The 25,960-nt window shown below is 18.4% G+C and overlaps 1 protein-coding gene across 1 annotated transcript in view; it reads left to right on the top strand.

Annotated features, from left to right (window-relative positions):
• Galphao (G protein alpha o subunit) overlaps nt 1-25,960 on the top strand; it is a 102,171-nt gene that overhangs the window by 73,279 nt on the left and 2,932 nt on the right. The window contains exons 6-8 of the mRNA XM_086915033.1: nt 8,612-8,740; nt 10,438-10,567; nt 22,947-23,100. Coding sequence (XP_086771159.1) covers nt 8,612-8,740; nt 10,438-10,567; nt 22,947-23,100 — 413 coding nt within the window. The remainder of the gene's footprint in view (nt 1-8,611; nt 8,741-10,437; nt 10,568-22,946; nt 23,101-25,960) is intronic.

Raw genomic sequence — 25,960 nt, 5'->3', positions numbered from 1 at the left:
TTAATATCTATTAAATTAAATGGGATTTTTTTATTTTATTTAAATATTACTTTAAAATTTACATAATAATATTTAAAATTTGTTGTTTTATATTTTTTTACATTTTAATTATTTTTTTTTAAATTGTATTATGTAACTGTTTTATATAATTTATTTAATCCTAAGTAAATTTACAAAGGACAATTATAAAAAATATGACATTTTCTAAACTAAGAAAATTTTATTTAAATATATGTTTAAAACTGTGGATGGCAAGAAATGTTAAAATTTTTTATTTTTGAAATTTCTATTGTAATTAAATATATATATTCCAAGAAGCTACTAAATTTCACTATTTTAGATATTTTATACTAAATATTTGAAATTTTAGAATTTCTAAAATTATAGAAGATATAATAGAGATTAGAGAAATTATAAAAATGATATACTGGGTGGAGTGAAATTTATAATATCATGATTAAAAATTAAGTAATCGCTCAAAAAAATTAATAGAAAATATAAAATTTTTATATTTATTTATTTAGTAGGATAAAAAAATATAAATTAATCTAATATAATTTTATTAAATATTTCTTATATCTTATTTGCACTACTTATATTATATTTTTATATTATATATATTAACTAATATATATAAGACATATATATATATATGTGTGTGTGTGTGTTATTTATATAAAATTAATTATATTTAAAAATATTTATCACAATTTAATAATTCTCCGAATTAAATTTTTTCAAAAACTTAAATAATTTAAAACATACAAATTTCGTTTTAGTATTTTGTTAACAATTATATTAATATATAAATGTATCGATTTACTACTGTATAAATGTAACTATATTTATGCAAATATAGTTTTGGTTGACTATATGATTGACACAAAAAAAGGCTTAAATGTAAATCTAACCTATAATTTTAATTCAGATTTCAGCAATGCTAAATTACATAAGGATTCTAAGTTTGTCAAATTATATAGACAATGCAAAGAAGAAAGAAATAGTGCAATTTCAAGGATTCGATTATTCTTTTCTCTTTTTCCTTCTCTCTTATTTAGGTTCAACGGCGTATTGATCGTCGATGACGTTACGCCACGCCCGATCACGTGGTCTAAAATGGCCGACATCATCCCTACCACTTTTCTGTCTGCTTGATACTATGTTTCCTCGTTTTTACCTCCCACCCTCAATTGTTTCTCGTTTGATTCCGCTGTTACCGCTTCTCTCTGTACGCTAAGAGGAACAAGAAAATATAGTGATACATAAGAATATAAGAATACAACAAGCTGGAATGAAAAACAATAGAAAGAAAACAACACTCGTTGTCACAAAATTTTAATAATTAGACACTTAACAATTAGTGAAGAAGATGGAAAAAATAAAGCTAACCGAGAAAAAATTGAGTGCAAGGACACGAAAATTCTTTGAAAATTCTTAGATTTCTTAGAAATTCCTTTTTTCATGAAAATATTTTATACGTGATTTAATAAAAATATATTTTTTGTGATTTTTCTATTTTTTTTTTCTTCTAATTTAAATGTATAATATATTTTTTTATATATAACTTAAAATATAACTCTATATATAACTTTAAATTAAAATATTGTGTTTTCATAAAAACTAAAAAATTTTTAAATCTAATGTTTATATACAATATATTTTTTATATATTAAAATTCAATTTAAAATTAATAATGTTTAAAATTTAAAATTATAAAATTATTTCTAATTTTCAAAAATTTTTATACAATATAAATGCAAAATAAATTGAAAAATAAATATTTATTATTTTCGTTTTTATTAAATTTTATATAGTATTTTTATTATTTTATATACATTTTATTTAGAAAATATCTTATAATATAAAGATTTTAATGTTACACAAATTATATTGAATCACCCTATATGTACACTTTACTCACTATATTTCATAAGTGCAAACAATAATGACTGAAAAACGTATGGTATACGATGTTTTCGAAAAGCAACTGATGATAAAGTCACAATGCGTACATAAGGTGTGCACGATGTGTAAATAAGAGATTTTTAAGAAATGATAAGCTGTTTCTTCCTTGATTATTCTTTATTAATATTCTGATTTATTAACGATTAGACACTATTATATCATATTTACAAAAATTTTGATGGACGTTATGAGTTACATGAATCATAATTATAATTGTCGAAAAAATTTCCATAATTATATCGTAAGATTATATATATTTTGTACATTTTTTAATTGAAAGTTGGCAAAATTAAATTTTCTAATTATTTTCACATGTATCAGTTATTGTTTGTTATAAATTATTGTATTATATCATGCTCAACGATAAATTCTTATTCATCCTTTGTGATTTGATGAAACCATTTTCATCTTATGATTAATCATTAACTTAACAGTTAGTGATAATGCTAATTACATAAGAAAAATTAGATAAGTATGGTGATATAGATTGCCTTACTATACTTCATAGTCTGTACTCCGAAAATTAATATAAAAATAAATATAATTAAAATCATGTTCATTAATATGTTCCAAAAGATTAAAAAATTATGATCAAAAAGGTTCAAAAATTCAAAATATTCTATTAAAAAACGAACATGACTGTATATGAGAATATATATGTAAGTGCAGTCTTATTTATAATTATCTATACTATTCTTATAGACATTTTTAATGAAAGAGACATACAAATTACTATAAAATGACATTTTAAGTAATTTTATTATAAACATGTAACTAATTAAATTAGATATTGGATCCTCTAGACAAATAAATCTGCACGAAAAAAATTACATTTGGGAATTTTTAAAAATTAAAAGTAAGAAAAATATTTATTGTTAAACGATAAAAAAGTTAAAAATTAAGATGCCAATTAATATAAAAAAAATTTAATTATTTATAATACTAAATTTAATTAATTATAATATTATAAAAAATATAATACATTTATAATATTATTTATAATATTTATAATTACTATTTATAATATATTAAATCTATTAATAATAAAATGTATATCCTAATCTATTTATTATTTCATAATTTTCTTTCATAATTATTATAATTAAAAAGAAATTCCGATAGAAGTGCATGCGAAATATAATAGTTCCATATTGATAGTTCGATGGACGTGATAACATTTGCATTCATCATCACTGTTGAAATTTAATAATGTATAACTTATATAACTTATTACATTATAAATTTCATATATAATAAACAATAATAAATTACGATATTCACTACAATGTTCATTACATTCACTTGTATAATAGAATTTTATGTCTAATTTCAATCAACATATTTCACTTAATACATATTTGTTGCAGTACAACTTTTGAGTCAGAATCGAAAATAAATAAATATCAAAAACAAATGTTACATTCATTTTTTTAGTTGTAGTTTTATATTGTAATATTAAACAACATGGCTCATACAGAATATTTTTTTTTTCGATTGTTTTAATTTCTTTTATATTTCAAATATCTGGTTTAAAGAAAACATCTTATATATTTATATAAAATATTCAATATTATAGCAATTATTTTTTATAATTGTTATAATATTTAAAAAGTTTAGAAAATTTTAGAATTCTTATTATTCTTGATTTAATATTTAAAATTAAATTATAATAATTTATATCTTTATTGTTAATTAATATATAATAATTATGGTGGAGAAATACAAATATCATGATAAAAAATTTTATTCTTATTTTATTCTTATTCAATATCTATGTATATAAAATATAAAAGAAAATTTCATTTAAGAAATTTATATCCAAAATTATATTTGGATATAAAATATTTAAAACTAAAATACTTCACAAAACAATATAATAAAAATTAATGTTATAAATATTAGAATATTAAATACATCTAATGATCTATTTATAAATAAAATTAACATTTTGAATAATTATAATTTATAATCTAACATATGAATAAAATGATTTATAAGAGTCATTACGATTTTTAAGTATTTTCAATTTTAAGAAAGATCATTTTGAATAAAGTTAAGTTCTTATTATTATTATTAATTTTTATTATTCTTATTATCTTATTATCTAATTCTTTATTTATAAATAAATATAAATTGTAATATTAGAATTTAAAAAATTTTTTTTTCTAATAAAAAATCAAAGTAATTTTTTTTAAATAACACTACTTGTTACGTTATATAATATCGTAGTTTATATCAATATCTCGAATATATCATTTGAAATGAGCTTGAAATCACAATATATAATTAACGAACAAAAATATTTTCGTAAAAAATTGTTTTATGTAGATAAAATTTTACATGCTAAAAATTCATCTGTTTTTCAGTAAAAAAATTTTTGTACTTGTTTTGTTTCTTTTCTTTTTTCAAATTCTGTATAATTTATTAAATCCTTTTCGATGTTAATGTTTTCATATATAAATTTTCTTCGATATCTCGTAATATACAGAAATAATTTCATATATACTTTTTTAACGAAAAAAGTGACTTGAAATTTTTTATGAACTAAGATTATTACAACTTATTACTTGTTCTAATAATTAATCAAGATAAAATACAAGAATTGTTTTAACAATGAAGAGCTTATCGATATTTGTTTTGTTAATTTGTAAATTTTTCATGAATATTTGAAAAATTGAATTGAAAATTTGAAGAATGTCAAGTTGGTTTTCCAATTTGTCTACAAAATATTTTTTTACTGAAGAACACGAATATGAATTTTGAACATGTACAAACAACTTTTAACAAATTTTATCTATATAAAACAAGTTTTTTGAATTGAAAACATTGGTCTGACTTCAAAATAAAGAAAATTATTTAATTTTTATTAACATGATTTATAATATTAGAATATTTAAAATAATCCCACTTTAAAAATTTAACGTGATTTTGACTTTTTTTATTATTTTCTATATTATATTTGTTCATTTCATTAATTTTAATATCGCAATAATCGATAAAAAATTGACTAACTTTTTTCAAATCAGGAATTTAAAAAAATGATGTTATACATATATATTATATATATATACATTAGATTATATTATAAATATTAATATAAATTGTATATTATTGTATAATATGATATATTTATTTATATGATATGTGATATATAGAATGATATATGTTCACATTCGTATGTAAATGAAATCAGGAAAATCGAAATAAAAAGAAAATTAAGAATAACAAAATTGAATAGGATACTTCATGTTAGATAAAATTTTTCAAATATAAATGAAATTAAATAATTCCATTATATTATATGAATGAATTCTAAACATGAAAATAGCAAAAAAGCAAAAAATGTATATTTATTTTCAAAAAAATCGAATTTACTACATGATTCTTTATATGTTATTATGCGATATTGTATATGTTCATGTGATTTTTTCAAAAACTAGAATAAAATTGCTGGTAACATTATATTTTAATAATCTAATGACCATATAAATATAATTTTTCAATTTTTAAAAATCATATTTGCTAGATTATAATTATATACAATATACGAATATTATTATTTATTATTGCTGAGATATAATTCGATGACAGATGGAGTATAATGTTTCTAACGATTGTATCCAATCAATACACAGTTAGATATATAATATATAATATTTGTATTTTTTTTATTATATTTTGTAATTTTAGTTTATATGAATTAATTATATATTTTGTATAAATTACTTAACACCATAAAAATGACAAAAATGAAGAATACAATTATCGAACATCAAACAGTAATATTTTGCTGTTTTAACAGCATGTCATTTTTCTGGATGCTCAATATTGATTAGCCTACTCGATATCTATACGTGCGTGCCACGAAAAGCAATATAAAACCTTCGCAACGCGATAAGATGAAAATGTTCGCACTCGTTATAACGTGGTACTCGATTAACTTTGGCAATGAATAGTAAATTACAAGTATAGAAATCAATCAATCTTAGAGTAATCATTTATTTTCACGATAAATTTAATACAAAAATAAAAATTTATTTTAAGAAAATTTTAATAATTCTTTTAATAAATAGAATTTTGATTGTTAATATGTTATTGAATTTATTTATTTTTTTTTATATTGTTCATTCATATTGATCTTTAATATTTTAAACTACAATTAATTATAATAATTAAAATTTTATTTCATAAAAAATTAATTAGATTCTTTTTTTATCGATAATGCATCAAAATTAGTATCAAGTTTATTTTTTTTTTTAATAAAATAATATATATTTATAGATGCATTATTAAAATAAATGATTTTTTAATAGTTTTATTACAAAGTGCTTTATCGTGATGATTCCATTTCGACATTTCAATTCGAATTTCAAAATAATAAAAAAAAAAATATTTATATATAAAGTGAAACGTAACAATAATTTTATAGAAATAAATATAAATATTTTGATTTTTCAATTTTTTTAATTAATTTCTGAAAAGAAATATTAATGAAATATGAAATGTGAAAAATATGAAAAATGAAATATGAAATATCTTTTTTATTTTTTAAGTTTATTCTTAGCATTTAAACAAATGAAATCTATTTTATTAATTATTGATAACAACTTATTAAAAGTGCTTTATATTATTATATATCTACTTTTTATTGTTATGTTATAATAAAAAGTATATAATATACTTCAAATATCTATTAATATTTTAAAATTACTATTATTATATAAGAATATTTACTTCTTTTCCTATTGTAGCTAAAATAAAAATATTTTCATTAAATAAGAAAATAAAAATTCATGAATAACAACGATTGCTAGGAAACGTTAGGAAACTAATCTTTATTTTATTTAAATTTAAATTATTATCTCATTATTATATTAATTAAAACTTTGATATTCCTAGATATTTCTATTCTATCTCATATTTCTTTTCTTCTATTTCTGTATTGATAAAATCAGTACGAATGCTTATTCTAGTCAATCTCGATCTCGATTATGACTTGAATTTAAAATGAGAATTATTTACTTTTTATAAAACTTTTTATAAAATTAAAAGCACTTTATACTAGATATATAATATAAAAATATATATGTATACATACTTCTTTAGAAAAGAATTTATGTTAAATTATAAAAAGTAATTATAAATAATATTTTTTCAAAATATATTATAATTTTTAAAGCATTTTTCTTTGTTTAATGCATATTAAGCATTATTAACATATATTACAACTTATTTTTATCCGAAATATATTTTATTCATATATTTTAATGATAATTAAATGATTCACAAGAATTAATTTTTTAAAATACTCCTTGAAACCCAAAAAATTTTTCTTTTTTTTTTTTAAATTAAAAAAAATATATTATAGTTTATATAATATATTTGGTTTTTTAAATAGTTATTTTTGCTTTTTCGATATAATAGCAATATCTTTTTCTAGGAAATAACAAATTGGATTGATTAGTCCAATAAAAATTATACAATCTATTTAAAAAATTAATGTTGACTTTTATGTAATTCTTTAATTATTCAAAATATATAAAAATTACAATACATATCGTACAATACATATAAAAGATCAATTCTAAAAGTCAAAATGAACATAATTGCTATAAAATGTTGGTTGAGATCGATTTATTAAGTTATAAACAATTATTATAATATAATTATAAGCAATTATTATAAATATAATTATAAACAATTGAAATTTGCGTAGATAAAAAAAGATGATAAAAAGATAAGAAATAGAATGAGATTTTATCTCCATTAGCTGTCTCAATCTGTTTTTATCTCCTTTTATTTAATGAAAATTTAAATTGCTCATAATTTAATCAAGTTCAATATTTTTGTACAATTTTTGTATACTATTTTTTATATTATTATGATTTTTAAAACTGACTTTTAAAGATTGAATTTTCTTAGATATTTCTCACCAATACATCATATGTATTATTTATTATCCTTATAAGATTTCAGAAATTGAAAAAATTCACTTCTTTGATTAAAATTTTAAATGAAAAGAATTTTATTAAAATTTTAAAAATATGTATAAATTATTGATATTCTTGTTTAATACATACATTTATTACTTTTATTACAAATTTTTCATATTTTACATTAAACAAAAATAAATATGAATTATAATTGATACAGATTTAATAAATTTATAATCATAGTAAAAAGTATAATTTTTTTTATTTATTTATTTGACTTTTAAATTAACGTAATTTTTTTTATTAATTCTACATATATATTTATTGTAATTAAATTTAAATTTATTTAATCAATAGAAAAAATAAATTTTGTATTGTTATAGATATTATAAATATAATAAATAAGAAGAAATAAAATATCTAATTATATATAATCAGAGAAATTTCATAAAGAAAAAAGTAATTTATAAAAATTAATTTTTAATTTTTAAATATTGAACGAATTAAACAGTAATGTAATATATAAAATAATAATGATATATTATAATAATTTCTAAAATTCATCGATTTTTTTACATTTAAAATTTTTTAATTAAAATTTTTTGTTTTAAAAATTTTTACTTACAACAAAAACATAATTCTTAGAATTTTTTAATTTTTGATACTTTGAAAATTTTTTAATCAATCTTTCTGTTTTTTATTTGAAATTTTAGTTTTCTGGATGATTTAGACCGATTAGGAGCAAGGGATTATCAACCTACGGAGCAAGATATTTTAAGGACTCGTGTCAAAACAACGGGCATAGTAGAAGTCCACTTTTCCTTCAAGAATCTTAATTTCAAGTAAGTAATCAAAAAAAAAAAATATTTCATACTTAAGATACATAAAAATAATATTTAATAGATTTATAAATTTTTAAAATATTTAGAAATTGCTACAAATTTTTATTTTTAAAAAATGGATTATGATGATTATTTTTTTATATTATTCTATGTCGTTTACTAATTTTTAAATATTTTAAATGAAATTTTGTTTGCTAAATTATTTAAAATAAATAAAACAGCGATAAATAATAAATACACTTTTTATGATATGATACAATTTCAATTATTTACTTTCATATATGGAACTATTGTTATATATTTTCTTTTTTTATATTCTAATTCTCTTTGAATTTATTTATAAATATCACGATGTTATGAAAAAAAATATTATATATATTATATATTGTATATTATATATATTATATAATTATATGAATAATTCAATTATATAGGAATAGAATTTTAGAAATAATTATAGCTTTTATAACTTAATTCTAAATTTATTTTAAAATTTATCTTAAATTACAAAATTGTATTTTTTATTTATGAATTACAATATATTGAATTTTATATATAGAATAGATAATCTACTTTAAAAGATTTAATTGTAAAACAAAAAATTGTTTAAAAATAATTCTAATGTAAAAATTTTAATTATTGTTAATTATAATGATCTTAATAATGAAATAAAGAAATTAAATAAAAAAGAAGGGTAAAGAAGAGAGAAAGAACAATGACCTATGAATGATTAAGAATGAATCACTAATTTGATAATTTAAGAAATTGAGAAACATTCCTTCTTTAAATTCTTGTTGTATTAAGAAATATTTTTATACATTATATCATGTAAAAAAAATTTATATAAATATTAAATTTAATTTATATGTACATGTGTTAATATTATTAACTATATTTATTTTATATATTATTTATATATTATATTCATATAAATATATACAATTTATATTTATATATAATCATAAAAATATATTAAGATAATTTTTACTTTGATTAAAATTTTTTCTTTGAATAAAATTATATTTATTGATATTATTTATCTCCAAATGATATTTGTTAATATAATAATAATTTATAATAATTTATACTATATAAATACTAATTTATGTGTTAAAAGCCAATGCTGAATATATATTTTATATCAATAATTGTTAAAACTATTTAATTTAAATAATTTTGATTAAATGAAATGAATTAGTATTCTAGAGCTAGAATAATCAATTTTTTTTATTATTATTTTATTGTTTTAGAATAGAAAATGTTAATGTTATTAATAATGTTATTATCTAATGTTATTAATAAAAAAAACTATAGAAAATCATACATTATAATATTGGATTTAAAGTTGTTCATACTGATAAATCTTTGCTATTTAATATATAATATATTTGTAATAATTCTGATAAAGCAGTAAGCATAGAATTCATGATTAAAATTTATAATCTCTTAAGTACAAAAATAATATATGACAATTCATTTTATACAACATAACCATTTAAATATCTAAAATATAATAGTTTGAATTATTATCAATTAATAACTAGTACAGATAAATATTTAAAATAATTTTATAAATTTAATATATTGCAATGATTATTTTAAAAGTCAGAACAATTTAAAATAATAATAATAGAAATTAACTATTTAATTATTCTATAAATTTTTGAACTTTTATTTATTATATTGATTTTTTTCAGATTATTTGATGTAGGCGGTCAAAGAAGTGAACGTAAAAAATGGATTCATTGCTTTGAGGATGTCACTGCGATCATATTTTGTGTCGCGATGTCTGAATACGACCAAGTTTTACATGAAGATGAAACGACGGTAAGAATTCAAATCTTCAAAACTTTTTTTTAATAATAAAAAAAAATTATCAATAATAATAATCGTTTATTATTATATATTTTGTTTCTTTCATAGAAGTTTTAATATTATTATAATATTGATAATAGAAAGTAGAAAATCAATTATGAATATTAATGAGTAGAAATAAGAAATAAATGATAGAAAATAAAAAATTAATGATAAATTATTGATAACAAATAGAAAATCATTAAATAAATAAATAAAATAAATAAATAAATAAGCTTAATGTAAAAAATTATTATTAATTAATAATAATTTAAATTATAATTTAATTTTTAATAATGATAATTAAAGTTAAAAAATTATTAAGAAAAATAATATTAATAAAATAAATTCGACACTTTTATGGCTATTAAATTTTTATATCTTAATTACATTCAACAAATAATTTTTAATATTTTAACAATATTTTATTAAAAAGTTTTTGTATATGGAAATTGTATATATCAATAAAAATCTTTTTATTATATTCAAATTTATTATATTATAATCAAAAATATTATTAATAATATTAATAAATAATATATATTGAATTTCAAAAATATATTTTAGCAATAAATAAACATTGCAATAAAAATAAATCAAACAATATAACAACATTAAATATATTTCAAATACAATATTAAATTACAAAAATATTGCAAATTTTGACTTAATTATAATTTAAATTTGATTACATATAAGAAAGTAGTTCATTGCAATTTATATAAATTATAATTTTTGTAATATTAATATAATTAATATGCATATTTCATATTTATTTATATAAATATATGTGTCTATAGTCTTTTTTTTTTAATTTTTACATATATATATATATATATGATATTTTTTTATTATTCTTTTTATTTACTATATTTTTTTACAATTATTGCATGATGATTATAATAAAGTAAAACACATCTTGTGGATTTTATTAATTTTAAAATATCTTTTAATATTCTGAATAACATTATTTTATTATATTTATAATATGTATATCTGTACAAATATTCGCAAATATTTCATAAATATGAGAATTATTTTTTTCAAAAATTGCTTAATCAAATTATTATTTTTTAAAGTTGTTTCTTATATTGCCGGACAAAATGATAGCATATCTTATCATTTCAATTCATTTTTTTTTTCGAAATTAATGCAATTTATCTGTATTATTCATACATATTTATATAAAGTATGTTTATCTTAATAATAGAGAAAGATCAATTTTAATTAATATTTTTTTTTTCTTAAAATTTTATCTGTTTATGTAAAAAATAGATAGGACAAAATTGGATTTCAAAATAAATACATTAAAAATATTTGTAATGTATTTTTATATATTAAATTTGAATTTAATTGTAAAAATTATCTATTACTTTAGATTTTGAAAATAATACAAACATCAATTTTTGCTATATTTTAATATTTGCTATATTTACAAAATCATTAATACAAAATAAATATAAAAAACTTTTTTTTCAATATTTTTATCAACTTTATTCTATTATAATACAATAATGCTATTCTTTCCCATAATACATACTGTAAAATCAAATTTAATTTATAATCATAGTATTTTGTTGAGAAATCATTTTGAAATTCATTGTATATAAATAAGTTTCACCATATATAAAGATTATATTATTAAAAAGTATTTTTTCTTAATATTCGAAGAATCATAACATTTTTATTGGGCATCTATTTGAAAAAAATAAACTCAAATAGTTATAAATTTCTTTCTTGAATAAAATTAGAATAACTTCAAAACGATATATGTCAGCAAAAAAAAATGATGATAAATCATTTTCACTTGATAGGAAAAAATATTATTTGGATAATGAATTTGATAAAAATATTAAGAAAAATTATTTTCTATATTTATTATTTTAGAAATATATTACAAAATTGACATTTTGTATTCATTTATCTATAAAACTAAAACAATTTTTATAATCAAATTTAAATTTAACACAAAATTCATCAAAAAATTTTATTTTCTGTTTCTTCAGATTGTGTTCTCATTTTATCCATCCACTTTTTAATTTAATTTATAAAAAAAAATATTAATTTTATTTAATCTTCTTCTATATTATTAAATAAAGAATATTTTATATAAATATATGTATATGTGAAATTTAAATTAACATATTGAATTTATTGAGAATTGAATTCTTGAGGAACATTAAAAATTATAAAATGCGCTATCATTTTATTCAGGAGTCATTTATAATTAAGTATAAATTAAAATGAAATAGAATGAAATACATGAATATATAATTATATTTACGAACTAATACATTTATGGTAAAATAAATACTATGTTCTGCTACAATGTATATACAAAGTTAATATATTAATATATATTTAGTGATTATAGATATTTATTTTCTTTAAAGAATCGGTTCGAGATTAAAATAAACACAAAAATTGATATACGAAAATATTGATTAAGACTTATTTATAATTAGCTATAAGCAAATTTAAATTTATATTAGATAAAATGAGATAAAAATAAAATAAACTAAGATTGATCTCTGTTCGTTATTTCATTCTATCTTTTTTTTGTTTCATAAAATACAAATTTTAATTAATAAATAAATCTCAACTGTTATTTTTGTATATTTTTGTGTTTAATTCTTTTCTTTTCTGTTTTCCACTTTCGTATAAATATTTATATAAGTTGTTTCCAAACTTTTACAAACTAGTCACAAATAAATAAATTTGTTATGAATTTAACATTTATTTCAAATATATTTTTCTATATATTTTTTTGCATACTTGAAAAGTTATAGTAAGAAAAAGTATAGAAGGAATATTTTATATTAAAGAATATAAATATTAAAAATATATGAATTTTTATGAATTCTTCTTTTATAAACATTTTCTTACTTTGAACTTTTAATAATTTAATAAATATATAATTTTTTAATTATACAGAAAAAAAATTCAAATAAATGATTCGATATTCGAATAAATAATAATAGCAACAAATTAATATAAGATTCTTAAATAAAGAAATGGATAATAATTATTCGAATTTTGAAGCATTGTATTATTATTGCATTTTAAATTATTGATAACTGTTAATTATTTAATCTCTAAAAATACTATAATCATGTCATTAATTAATTTGTGTTGTGTTCTTCTTTAGATGAAGTTACAAACAATTATTACTTAAAAAAAGAAATATAATAAAATGTATTCAGTTTATAGTTTAACGATATACAATAGTATATTATGAGCAAAGTTAAATCTTTATCTTATAATTATCAAATATTTTAATTTATCATAATTTATATTGATATATATTTGATATATAATTTAATATATATATAATATATATATATCAAATATATTAATTTTTGCTTCGTTTCTTAATTTAAAACAAAAAATTTCTTTAAGATGATATGATTATTTTCACTAGTTCACTTAAATGAACGTAACATAAAGTTATAATGTATTATAATATCATTGCGTATAAGAACAAAAAGATACTTGATACGTGATAATAATTAAATTCGTAACAATAGAGTAATTTAAGAAGTCAAGGAAGCTTAAATTACATTTTGATACTTATATACCTACTAAAGAATCATATAGAGGATCTTAAACTTTATGAATAGATTAAAAATCTTGATGTTAATTATTTAAATTAACATTGCATTTGTTAAAATATTTTTTTAAATAAAATATTAATATATCATTTATTCATTACAAAAACATCTAGAATGATATTTTCAAATTATAAAAGAATTTATAATTAATATTAATTAAAAATTTAAAAATATAATCTTAAGGATTACGAAAATTAAATAACAATTATAATATTCTTAATGGTACATCTTAAACTATATTATATTACAATAAAAAATAATATACAGTATAAAGTAATATATACATATATGACTATTCACATAATGGTAAAACGGACGTGGGAAGAAAACGTGACAGACTGCTGCATTGTTAATAATTAACCAGTTCTCTTTTCAACGATCTCTTCGATTAACCTCTCATTCTTTAGTCTATTGGAATGATTTGCTTTTTACATCATAATATTTCCTTTTTTTTTTTTTTTTCTTAATTTATTATATATATAATATAAGATGTCCCATAAGTTTCTTTCGCACTATGCTAGGAAAGAATTAAACTGGCTATTTTTATATAAACAGACTTATTTATTAGCAGTTTATAGCACCCGTTTCAGTCGTCCCAGAGCTCTTTTAAAGTACGTTTCGTTCGTGACACAGTCTCTTTTAAAAATTTTTTCTATACCGTTCAATATGAATAGCTAAAAGAAGCATTTGCAGCATGCTATATTGCTTTAAAAAAGGTAATAGTGTAAATGATATTGCAGACGAGATTTGTACCGTTTATGGGTAATGGTGTTACTATTACGATCGGCCGCAATTGGTTTTAGAGATTTAGAGCTGGCAATTTTGATTCGAAAGACCACAATGGCCGCCCAGCAGCGACGGATACGCACTTTATCAAAGCCATGCTCACTGAAAATCCGCGATATAGTGTGTGCGAAATAGTGGATGCCATTTACATTCCCAGGACAACGGTACATAATCATCTGATCAGAATATGTCAATCGATGCAAAGTTTGAACTCCACACTATTGACGGAGAGCGGTCTTATGAACCGCGTCTCTACATGCGATTTGCTTCTCCAATGACATGAAAGAGATTCTTTCTTTAAAAAACTTGTCACTGGAGACAAGATATTTTGTATCAAAACGCACTTGGTCTGGAAGGATAATAGACCTTCAACTGTCACGAAGTCTGGATTTCACCGGAAGAAAATTTTTTTGTTTATTTGATAGGATTAGAAAGGTGTAATCTATTATGAGCTCTTTCCTCAAGATGAAACCATCAATTTTGTCAAATATTGCAATCACCTTGATAAATAGAAAATCGTCATAGCAGAAAAATGACCAGAATTGGCATTAAACCGAGACTATAAAAAAAGAAAGAAATTTATAGGACACCCTAATCTATAACTTATTTTAATACTTTGTATTTTTAAATTTATATAACAATATTAATTTAAATAGTTAATGATGCATGTTTCTATTCTTTAGACTTTCAAATTCAGCAGTTTTTTCTATTATGTCAGTAATTCCTTTTTCCAATGTCCAGTTTTTTTGTAACTAATGGCCATCGTTTTTTGTAACTAATCGGTACATCGAAAATTTAATGCTAAATCAGCTAACCATACAATATACATATACATATATTCACATTTAATATTTTTTTTTAAAAATTATATATATTATATATATTATAATAAATATAAAAAGAAAGTTATAGAGGAAAAACTTATATTGTTTTTTGTAAACAATATGCTGATTTAAATAAATTTTTGAATATTTTGTACTTTTTGGAAATTTGAACTGGTCTTCTAATTTTTTAAGTAAAATGCTATAAATTATTTTATATGATATTTAAAGACAAAATATACATCATTTAAAGTTATACAAGGTTAGAAATCAGACAAATAATTCAATCATTTTAATACCGTTTAATCATTGCATGATTAAGTTGTGGTAATAATATTTTTTTTCTTTTAATAAATAACATTTTTATAAGGAAAAATTTCCAATTCGCAATTTTTTTTTTTTTTTTTTGCTGTTCAAATTCACTTTAAGCGGATAAAATTGAGCCAATCGAAAATTTGATTATTTTTCGATTTTATATTATAACTTGCGAATTATTGAAAGAGATAGAGAAAAAATTTTCGGATAAGAATTATTTCTTTTAATATTATTATTTAGTACAATATTTTAAACAAAATTTATAATTTTTTTTAAATTCATTTTTTCACAATTCACAATTAATAGTTTCAATAATTATGAAACAAATAGAAGAAGAAATTCTGAATCTCATTATATATATGATATAACATATTGCATATGCAAGAGAGGTTTCCTGAGATTTTTTATGATATATATATATATATATATATATATATTAATTATCCAATTCGAATGTATCAAGCAAAAAATGAATATATATATATATATATATTTATGAATAAATCATATTATGAATTCTATTTTCATTAATAATAAAATGAGTAATAAATATAATTTTATAAATTGATTTTATTAATAGAAATAAAGTAATTGATTAGTGTTAATTAATGAAGAATTATTAATAAGAAATATCAATAATAAATATATGAAGATTCTAATAAACATGAAAATAATTTACATAAATCTTGCAAATATTATTCGTTTATTATGATTATATTCTAATAATAATAATGATGATGATATAAAGATGCCAATTAATGCAAAAAATTAATGAATATTAATGAAATGATATAATAAAAGATATAATTATTAAATCGCAAGATGATACTTCATTTTTAATGAAAACTAATATTACATTAGTATTTTCAGCATTGTTTAGACAATTTCGTAGAATTTATGAATAATATACATCCGTTTACATATTAAGAACTTTTGAAAGTGATAAAGAATAAAAAAGAAATATATATATATGAGAAGAAGGAGATATTGTGATTTTAAATTATTTTATGAATTATAGTATAAAATTAAGAAATAATTGAATTTTCATGGATCAATTTTACTGCTTCAGAGAAAATTTGGACAGCAAAAAAATTGCGTAATGCATATGTACTGTTTCTAAAATTTTTTGAATTTGAGAATTAAAGATTTTTTCTTATTAGTAAACATATTTACGCAGACTATTGACATATACTTCCATTGACATACTATTTTACTATTTTTGTTTTTAAATCCTCTTATATCTCTTAACGGTATAAATATCTTTATGTAATTTTATAAAAAATTTCATAAATATCAGATCTAAAGATCTTGGTAATCATTTTACGGATCTATTAGTTTCTTCTTCTATTCTTTTTTATTCATTTTTTTATTCATAAATTTATGTAAAAAATTTTTCACTATTTTGCAATTGATAGTATTTCATCTTGTTAAAAGAACATATCTTACAGAATAGACTGCAATAATGATTGTAATGTATAAATTTATTGTTCAAAAATTGAAAATATTTATTTCTATTTAACGCTTCATTATAAAAATGAGATTCTATTACATCGTCAATAATTTTATATTAAATATTTATACGAAAATAATATTCGAAATACTGAACTTTCAATTTTTCATATATGTATATTTGATAAATTAGACATATTTGTCATTATTATTGCTGAATTCATTTGTTTCAATTCATCTGTTCAAAGAATTTATCTATAACAGTTATAGTCGTATTTCTATTCGTTATTAACTAATTACAAAAGTTTGATAAATCATTTAATTGTAATTCTTGTATTTTATGACTTGTAAGGTTTTTTTGTAAAGTTTTTTGTAATCGTTTTTAAAATTTTATAAATTGAAATAGATAATATATCACGTATTTCAATTATCTTTCTTATTAAAATAGTTGATTCTATTTTAAAATTTGCTACTTTTTATTTTCTGTCGTTCGGCTGTAACATTTTCTTCTCAATATTCCATTTCAAACGTTTTTAAATATTACCAAAATAATTTCTGTTAGATTATATTCTTTCCGATACATCAATGTTTTTTATTTTGACATTCACAATAAATATTATGTCTATTTTTTATTCAATTGAGTTATTTGAGAAATTGAGAAATTATCAATTACATCAAATATGTATCGCGATATATCAAATTCTTAAATATTCTAAATATGTAGAATAAATTAAATATTTTAAATATGTAGAATACAACATTCGACAAAATTATATGCAAAATGATTATTCTTATTTACAAAATAGAAAATACAAATAATGAATGAATTTATAGAACATTAAATATAAACAAATATTGTGATAAGTAATAGTAATTAATAACAGTAATATTTACATTATAATAATCTTATCATAGGATAAATTTATAAATTTTATGAAATTATTCTAATCTTATGATTTTAAATGCTTTTGAAAGTCATTGTGTGACACATGCTTGAATTTGTTTTGAAACATGCTTTCATATAAAAAATATATAAAAAAAATTAAAATACTTAATTAAAAGTTATTTTAAAATCTTCAAAAAAATGTGACTACAAAAAAATTATATGAATCATTATGTTGTTTACAAAAAATAATATAATTTATCACATTTTCTATATATTAATTATGTTCGAAAGAAATGCTGAAAAATAATAATATCTTATGTATTAATTAGGAGTTTATTATATTATAATAGATTAATACAATTTTTATATATTTTAATTTTTTAATTGAAATGCGACATAAGATCTGATGATATTTTATCTTCTATTTTTAAATAAACGCATTTGGAATTCAAATTATTTATTTATTTTTATTGTTTTATTCAATCATATTCATTATTAGAAAAATTTTAATTTTATCATAAATATTATTATAGACGCATCTGAAAAGATCCTTTATTACTTTCTCATTTTTTATTGTTCGTAGAATATCATATCGTATTAAATTTTATTTAAAAAAGGATTCCAATACATATTTTTTGTATTATATCAAGTAAATAAATTAATTGAAATTTTAATTTTATTTTTTTCAAGTCATTAAAATTTTATAATTTGTAAATTGATATTAAGTGTTATATAAATCAAGTTTTTGGAATTCAATTTATTTACGAACATTAATTATGCTAAAATTCTTTTATAAAAAATTTCTTTTGATAAAAAATTTAATTTTCATATAATATATAATATTTTTTTGTTTTATTTAAGTCTTCTATTGTTTCTGAAGCATATTGCTTAGAAATACAGAATATATAGTTAAAAAAAATTGTTTTTGCTTTTATATCATAAATTTATTCTTATTTTCAAAATTACTATATAAATTTTTGTAATAGTATTTTCTAAGACGAACATTTTTGGAATTGGCGAAATTATAATTATTTATAAAGATGTATATATCACCGATTTTGTTAATCTTCAAATATCGTTCTGTCAATATTGTAATTTTATATATAATTATCTACTTTGATTTATTTGTAAAAATATTTTTAATGTCATATATTGTATTTTTAAAATTTAATATAAATTTGAAATATGATTAGAATAAGTTTGGATAAATCGAGCTGTGAGATATTGATAATGTAGCCAGATATATAAATATTTCGAAATAAATTTTCGGAATCTTATGATATATATAATAATGAATAATAATAAATATTATTCACATTATTGTGCATGTTAATAATAATGATACTACTTTAATATATTTTAATAATTTATTTTGTTAAAATTTTTAATATTTGAATATAGGATTGGTATAAACAACTACATAAAATCTTCAAATCAATATTTAATAAAAATGGCTTGAATTTTTGCAAAAATGATGATTTTGTTTCATCTTTTAATGAATTATGGTGAATGAGTTTTCATTACGCTAAATAAAAATGTAATGTACACAACCAATCAAAACCAATATTTTAATTTATAAAATATTGAAAAACTATATAAGGATTTTCTAATATTATATATTTTTTAATAAATAATAAGCAATGATTAAATTTTCTAAAGATTAATTAAGGAATTATTGCTATAGATAATGTTACAATCAAGATTATTAGGATTCTTAAATTATATAAATATCTAATATTTAATTACTTGGTAAATACTTTTGTTGATATCTCAAAAACTAAAACCAAACAATAGTTATATGTACATATATGTTAATAGATTCGTTATAAATACTTTTGAAGAATCAATTCTAAAAATCAAAATAAACATAAAAATTGATATATAAAAATATCAATTGAGATTTATTTATCATGTTATAAGTAACTGAAGTTTAATTAAGCATTAGTTGAAGCCGAAATAGAGCGAGATGCGATAAAGATAAAGATATTTTATTCTATCTTCTATTTGCTTATATATAAATATAAATTTTAATTGTTTATAACTTAATAAATAAGTCTCAACTATAATTTTTGTATACTAATTTTTAGAATGTTTTAACTTTTAGAATCGGTCTTTCAAAGATATTTCAAGAATATAATAACATTCTGTAAAATGCAATTATTTTTTCCTTTATTCCATTTTCAAAAATTGAGTTCTTTTTGTATTTGGATTTGTTTCATTTAGTAATATTTTTAAAATTATCATTTAGAAATAATTTCTATGACATTTATAGTTCGTAATAAGTTGCATATTTCTTTTGGATTATTATAAGTGTTAAATTATCATATTTTCCTATTTGGATATTTGATTTTGTTATTTTTTCAAATCATTATTTTTTTCTTTTTTTTGGCCAAATTCTGATATTTATTTTCATATTTTATTTAGATTTATTAGCATTATAAGACAAATATTCTTTCTTTTATGCTATTTATTAATATGACAAATTTTTATTATAATTGTTATTTAAAGTCTCTTCTATAATATGTTACTAAACCATTAACATTATTATATTCTCTATATTAACAAAAATAATTATTAAACTAAATTATTAACTGACATTATCATATTTTCATATTCTTTAAACAAGCATTTCCTCTTTTTTCTTTTTTTTTTTACAAATAACTTCAAATTGATTAAATTTATTAATTCTTGTATTTAATTTTGATTATAAATAGTCATGGATATTTAATTAGTATTTTTATCATATTTTCTAATCTATGCTGTATATTATTTTCATAGACATATTTTATTTCTAATCTTTAAACTTAAGTCTTAGACATAACTAATTATATATATACATTATTATTATTCAATATTTACATATTTTTTTAAAATATATCAGTAAATGTAATTAAGGCTTTGATCTCTTTTTTTTTTTAATTTTGCCTTTAGTTATTTTATAACATATTAAATTCATTTATAAAATTTTAATTATAATTATTTTTACATATAAATAGAAATGTTCGTTGATTATGTTTTATTTAGATATATTTAGATATTATATATTGTTGCATAGTTATTCAGATATTACTTCTTTTTGATTATATTTTATAAATTTTATAGATTATTGTTGAGATTATATTGATATATTTTATTTTATTTATATTTTATTATTATTTCTAGATTTTTTTTCTTAGAATCTGATGAAATTGATTTTTTTGTTGAATTTACACATCTGTTTCATATCAACTATATCTATTTTCATCTATTAACATCTATCAACATGCATCTTAAATATCAAGACATTTATCTCTAGATATTTTGATTTCTCTTCACATTCATTGAATTAATCTGATATTATCTTTTTTCTTAAAAAATATCTTGCTTATTTATTCTTACATCAAAATTTCATTGCATCAAATTAATTTGTAGAATTCTTTTTTTATATCAGTTAAAATTAATTTTATTATTTGTCAATGTTAATTATTATTGATGCAAACATAGCATAAATAATTTAATAAAATTATATTAAATTAATAAAAATAAATAAATATATTAAATATATTAAATTATATTATATATATTATTTTTATTATGTAGTTTATTATATAATTGAAAATTGTTAATATTTTATACTATTTTATACTATTTATATATAATAGATATTAATGTTATAGATATTAATTAAATATTTTACAAGATAAATAAGAAATAATAAAATATATTGCTATATATCAAAATAATATAAAAAATAATTATTTAAAAATAATAATAATATATAATTAAAGTAATGTATGAAATTGTTAAGTTGTAAAATTTATTGATTTATTATTTTTTTATAATTGATTGCAGAAATTTCATAATAATTATTAATTATCAATTATTTTTTAATTTTACTAATAATTAATTGTATTTTATTATTAATCAATATTATTAAAGCTATTTCGCATTAATTTTTGCTTATTAGATATTCAAATATTCAGAGATATTCAAAGCAATTAAATCTTTAATAAAATTTTATATTTTAATTCATTACTAAACTAGTTTCTCAAAATATTTTATCACAGTTTGAATTTTTTTTTCTCATTTATATTGATATTATAAAATGCTATAAATAATGCTTTAAATAAATATAATCTATCTTATTCTAGAAATTACAAGAATTTTTAATAGTAATGAATTCATGATACAATAATAAATTTACAAAAAAAAGTAATTTTTAAAATTTGCAAGTTATTTAAATTGCAATTTTCTCCAAGTTTCTAAAAAAAAATGTTTTTTATTATTTTGTATTTTTTTATTATTTTTTATTATTATCTATTTTACTTTTTTTTTCTCGTAATTTATTTTATCATGTATAAATTATATTTGATATTAAATCTCAATAATATAATATTTTATATCTTTGTAATTAATTATAACAATTAAAAAAATATATTTTTTTTATCTATATTATTAATGTTATTATTATATTAATTATTATTGTTTGTAATTAATTATTACAGAATCGAATGCAAGAAAGCTTGAAGCTATTCGACTCAATTTGTAATAACAAATGGTTCACTGATACCTCAATTATTCTATTCCTGAATAAGAAGGATCTTTTTGAGGAGAAAATTCGCAAGTCTCCACTCACCATTTGTTTCCCCGAATATGCCGGTAAGAACTTTTTTTTATATTTACATATTTATTTCTGTTTAAATTTACTATTTTTACTAAATATATCACTTTTTTCATATACATAATTATATTATTAATTAATAATTATAATTGTCAATTAATTGTAACCAATTATTAGTAATTTTATGATTAGCAGTAAGTATTATTAATTATTAATAAATCGCTATTTAAAATTAATAAGTATATTCCTAATTATTAAATAATTTGGTCTACTTTAATTTCTATTATTATTTTTCATATGCATGAAAAAAATAAAATTATCGATCTATGGAAAAATGATAAATAATAATTTCAATATCTATAATGACAAGATATTTAATTTTAATATTTATTTTAAAAATTTTTTCGAAATTGTTAAAATTTATAATTTAAAATAATTTGTAGTATATTATATTACATTTCAACAAACAAAAATTAGAAAGGATTAGAATTTCAAAAATCTGTTACTAAAGCCATCTGTTAGTAAAAATCGAAAATTGTGTATGGTATAAAAATAAACGTGGAAAGTTCACATTGTTATAAAAAGTCTGTAGTCTGTTGCCGTCCTTGGAATTCCTTCACGCTCCACAAGAAAGCTATATATTTTTGTTTGAGATACATTAATTTAAATAATGCTTACGTATATTTCATTGTCGTTTATTTTGTGAATTTTTGATACATATGAATTCATTTTTAGATAATATAATTAAAAATGTAAAATATTATTGTTATTCGAATATTTATCTATTATTTTAATAATTATTATACAATTTTGTATTCTTTATTTTTCAAGATCATAAATCATATAAAAAGACATTTATTTATATGGAAATTGTATACCATACATGATATTTATTAAAATTAAATATATATTTCATAATTTAAATTTTGATAGATAAAATATACACATAATATAAAAAGTTCGTGAAATTTCAATTATAAATTAAAAATTATAAATTTATAAAATTAAATTTTTATTGTGAAATTTAATTTTACGTTGAAAATTACGTAAAATTCATTTTTTTATATAATTTAATAAGTTGTACAAATTTAATTTAATTTTCTTTATTAATTTTGAGTATTTAAATTAACTTTTTAAGTAATTAAAAAATATTTTATAATCATTTTTCTTTTATCTTACATTCAATTCATTAATATGTAATTGCAGCAATATCTTGTTTATTTACTTTACAGTCGATAGGTCTCTATGCAGAAATAACTTATTGGCTAAATAAAAAAAAAAGTTGCAATTCTAATTAGTAGTTGATAATATAGATAGTATGAAAAAATATAATACATTCATAAAAGTAGGCATATATATTGATCAAATATATTATTTTAGATATGATTTTATAACATTAAATGTTGCTAACTAATGAGATCTCTTGCCATTTTATCATTAGTCATCTTATCATTTATGCATTATATATATTTGATGCTTATGAAAAATAAATAAATAAATAAAAATCTCGAAATTGACATTAAGAACTGATTAATCGATAAATGAAATCCCCATCAATTTTTAGAACGAGTATTATTTTTGACTTATAAAAAGTTTATAACATTTTTATATTTCTTACTTTAAAATTATAAAATAATTTTAATTAGATTATTGAAATTTTTCCAATGAAATTAAATATAATTATATTTGAACGAACTTAAATTATATATTTTTGTATACATAAAAATATATTATATAGTATTAGAGTGTCCCATAAGTTTCTTTCGTATCATGCTAAGAATGACTTTAATTGGCTATTTTGATATAAATAGACTTAATTATTAGCCATATTTATGGTATGGGTTTCAGTCGTTCCAAAACTCTTTTAAAATATGTTTTCTTGATACACAAAACTTTTTTCTACCGTTCAATATGGATAACCAAAAAAGCATTTGCGGCATATTATGTTTCATTGCTTTAAAGTAATAATGCAAATGATACTGCAGACGAGATTTGTATCGTTTACAGGAATAGTGCTACGATTCTTACGGTTTAAGAAATTTAGAGCTGACAATTTTGATTTGAAAAATGAAGACCGCAGCAGCCGCTCAGCAATGACGGATATAGACTTTATTAAGACCATGTTCACTAAAAATTCAATATTGTGTGAGCAAAATGTTGTGGATACCACTAACATTCCCAGGACAATAATACATAATCACCTGAGCAGAATGGGATAAGCCGATATGAAGTTTGGGTTCCACAGTTATTGACAAACCGGCTTTATGAACATGTCTCTACGTGCGATTTGCTTCTCCAGCGACATGAAAGAGATTCTTTCTTAAACTTTTGTCATTAGAAACGAGACATTTTGTATCAAAACGCACTTGGTCTAAGGTTTTTTGTCTATTTAGTGGGATTAAAAAGCTATAGTCTACTATGAGCTTCTTCCTCAAGATGAAACCATCAATTTTACCAAATATTGCAATCAGCTTGATAAATTGAAAGCTGTCACAAAAAAAAAACGGCTAGAATTGGCGAATTGATGAGATGTCGTTTTCATCATGACAATGCAAAATCACATATTGCATTGGCTGTAAGAGAAAAACTATTATAGTTTGATTGGAATGTTTTACCGCATCCTCTGTACTTTTCAGATCTTGCTCTTGATCCGACTATTACTTGTTCCTGTCATTGAATATTTTGCAAGTAAGCCCCAACAATTTTGAAAAGAGGAAATAATGAGGCTTCTTGAGAGATGGTAGAAGGTGATTGAGCAGAACGGTTTATATATAACGCAATAAATCAAGCTTAAACAACAAATATCATGTATTTATTTTGTATCAAAAGAAAAAAAAAAAAGAAACTTATGGGACCCTAATATTTATACAATTATATGTATACTTACATTTCATTGTG

This window comes from Apis florea, unplaced genomic scaffold, assembly GCF_048593485.1.
Source record: "Apis florea isolate Af1SG1 unplaced genomic scaffold, ASM4859348v1 contig_3758_pilon, whole genome shotgun sequence".
NCBI lineage: Eukaryota > Metazoa > Arthropoda > Insecta > Hymenoptera > Apidae > Apis > Apis florea.
The sequence above is the reverse complement of the archived record's forward strand: the minus strand, read 5'-3'. Positions and strand labels throughout refer to the sequence as shown.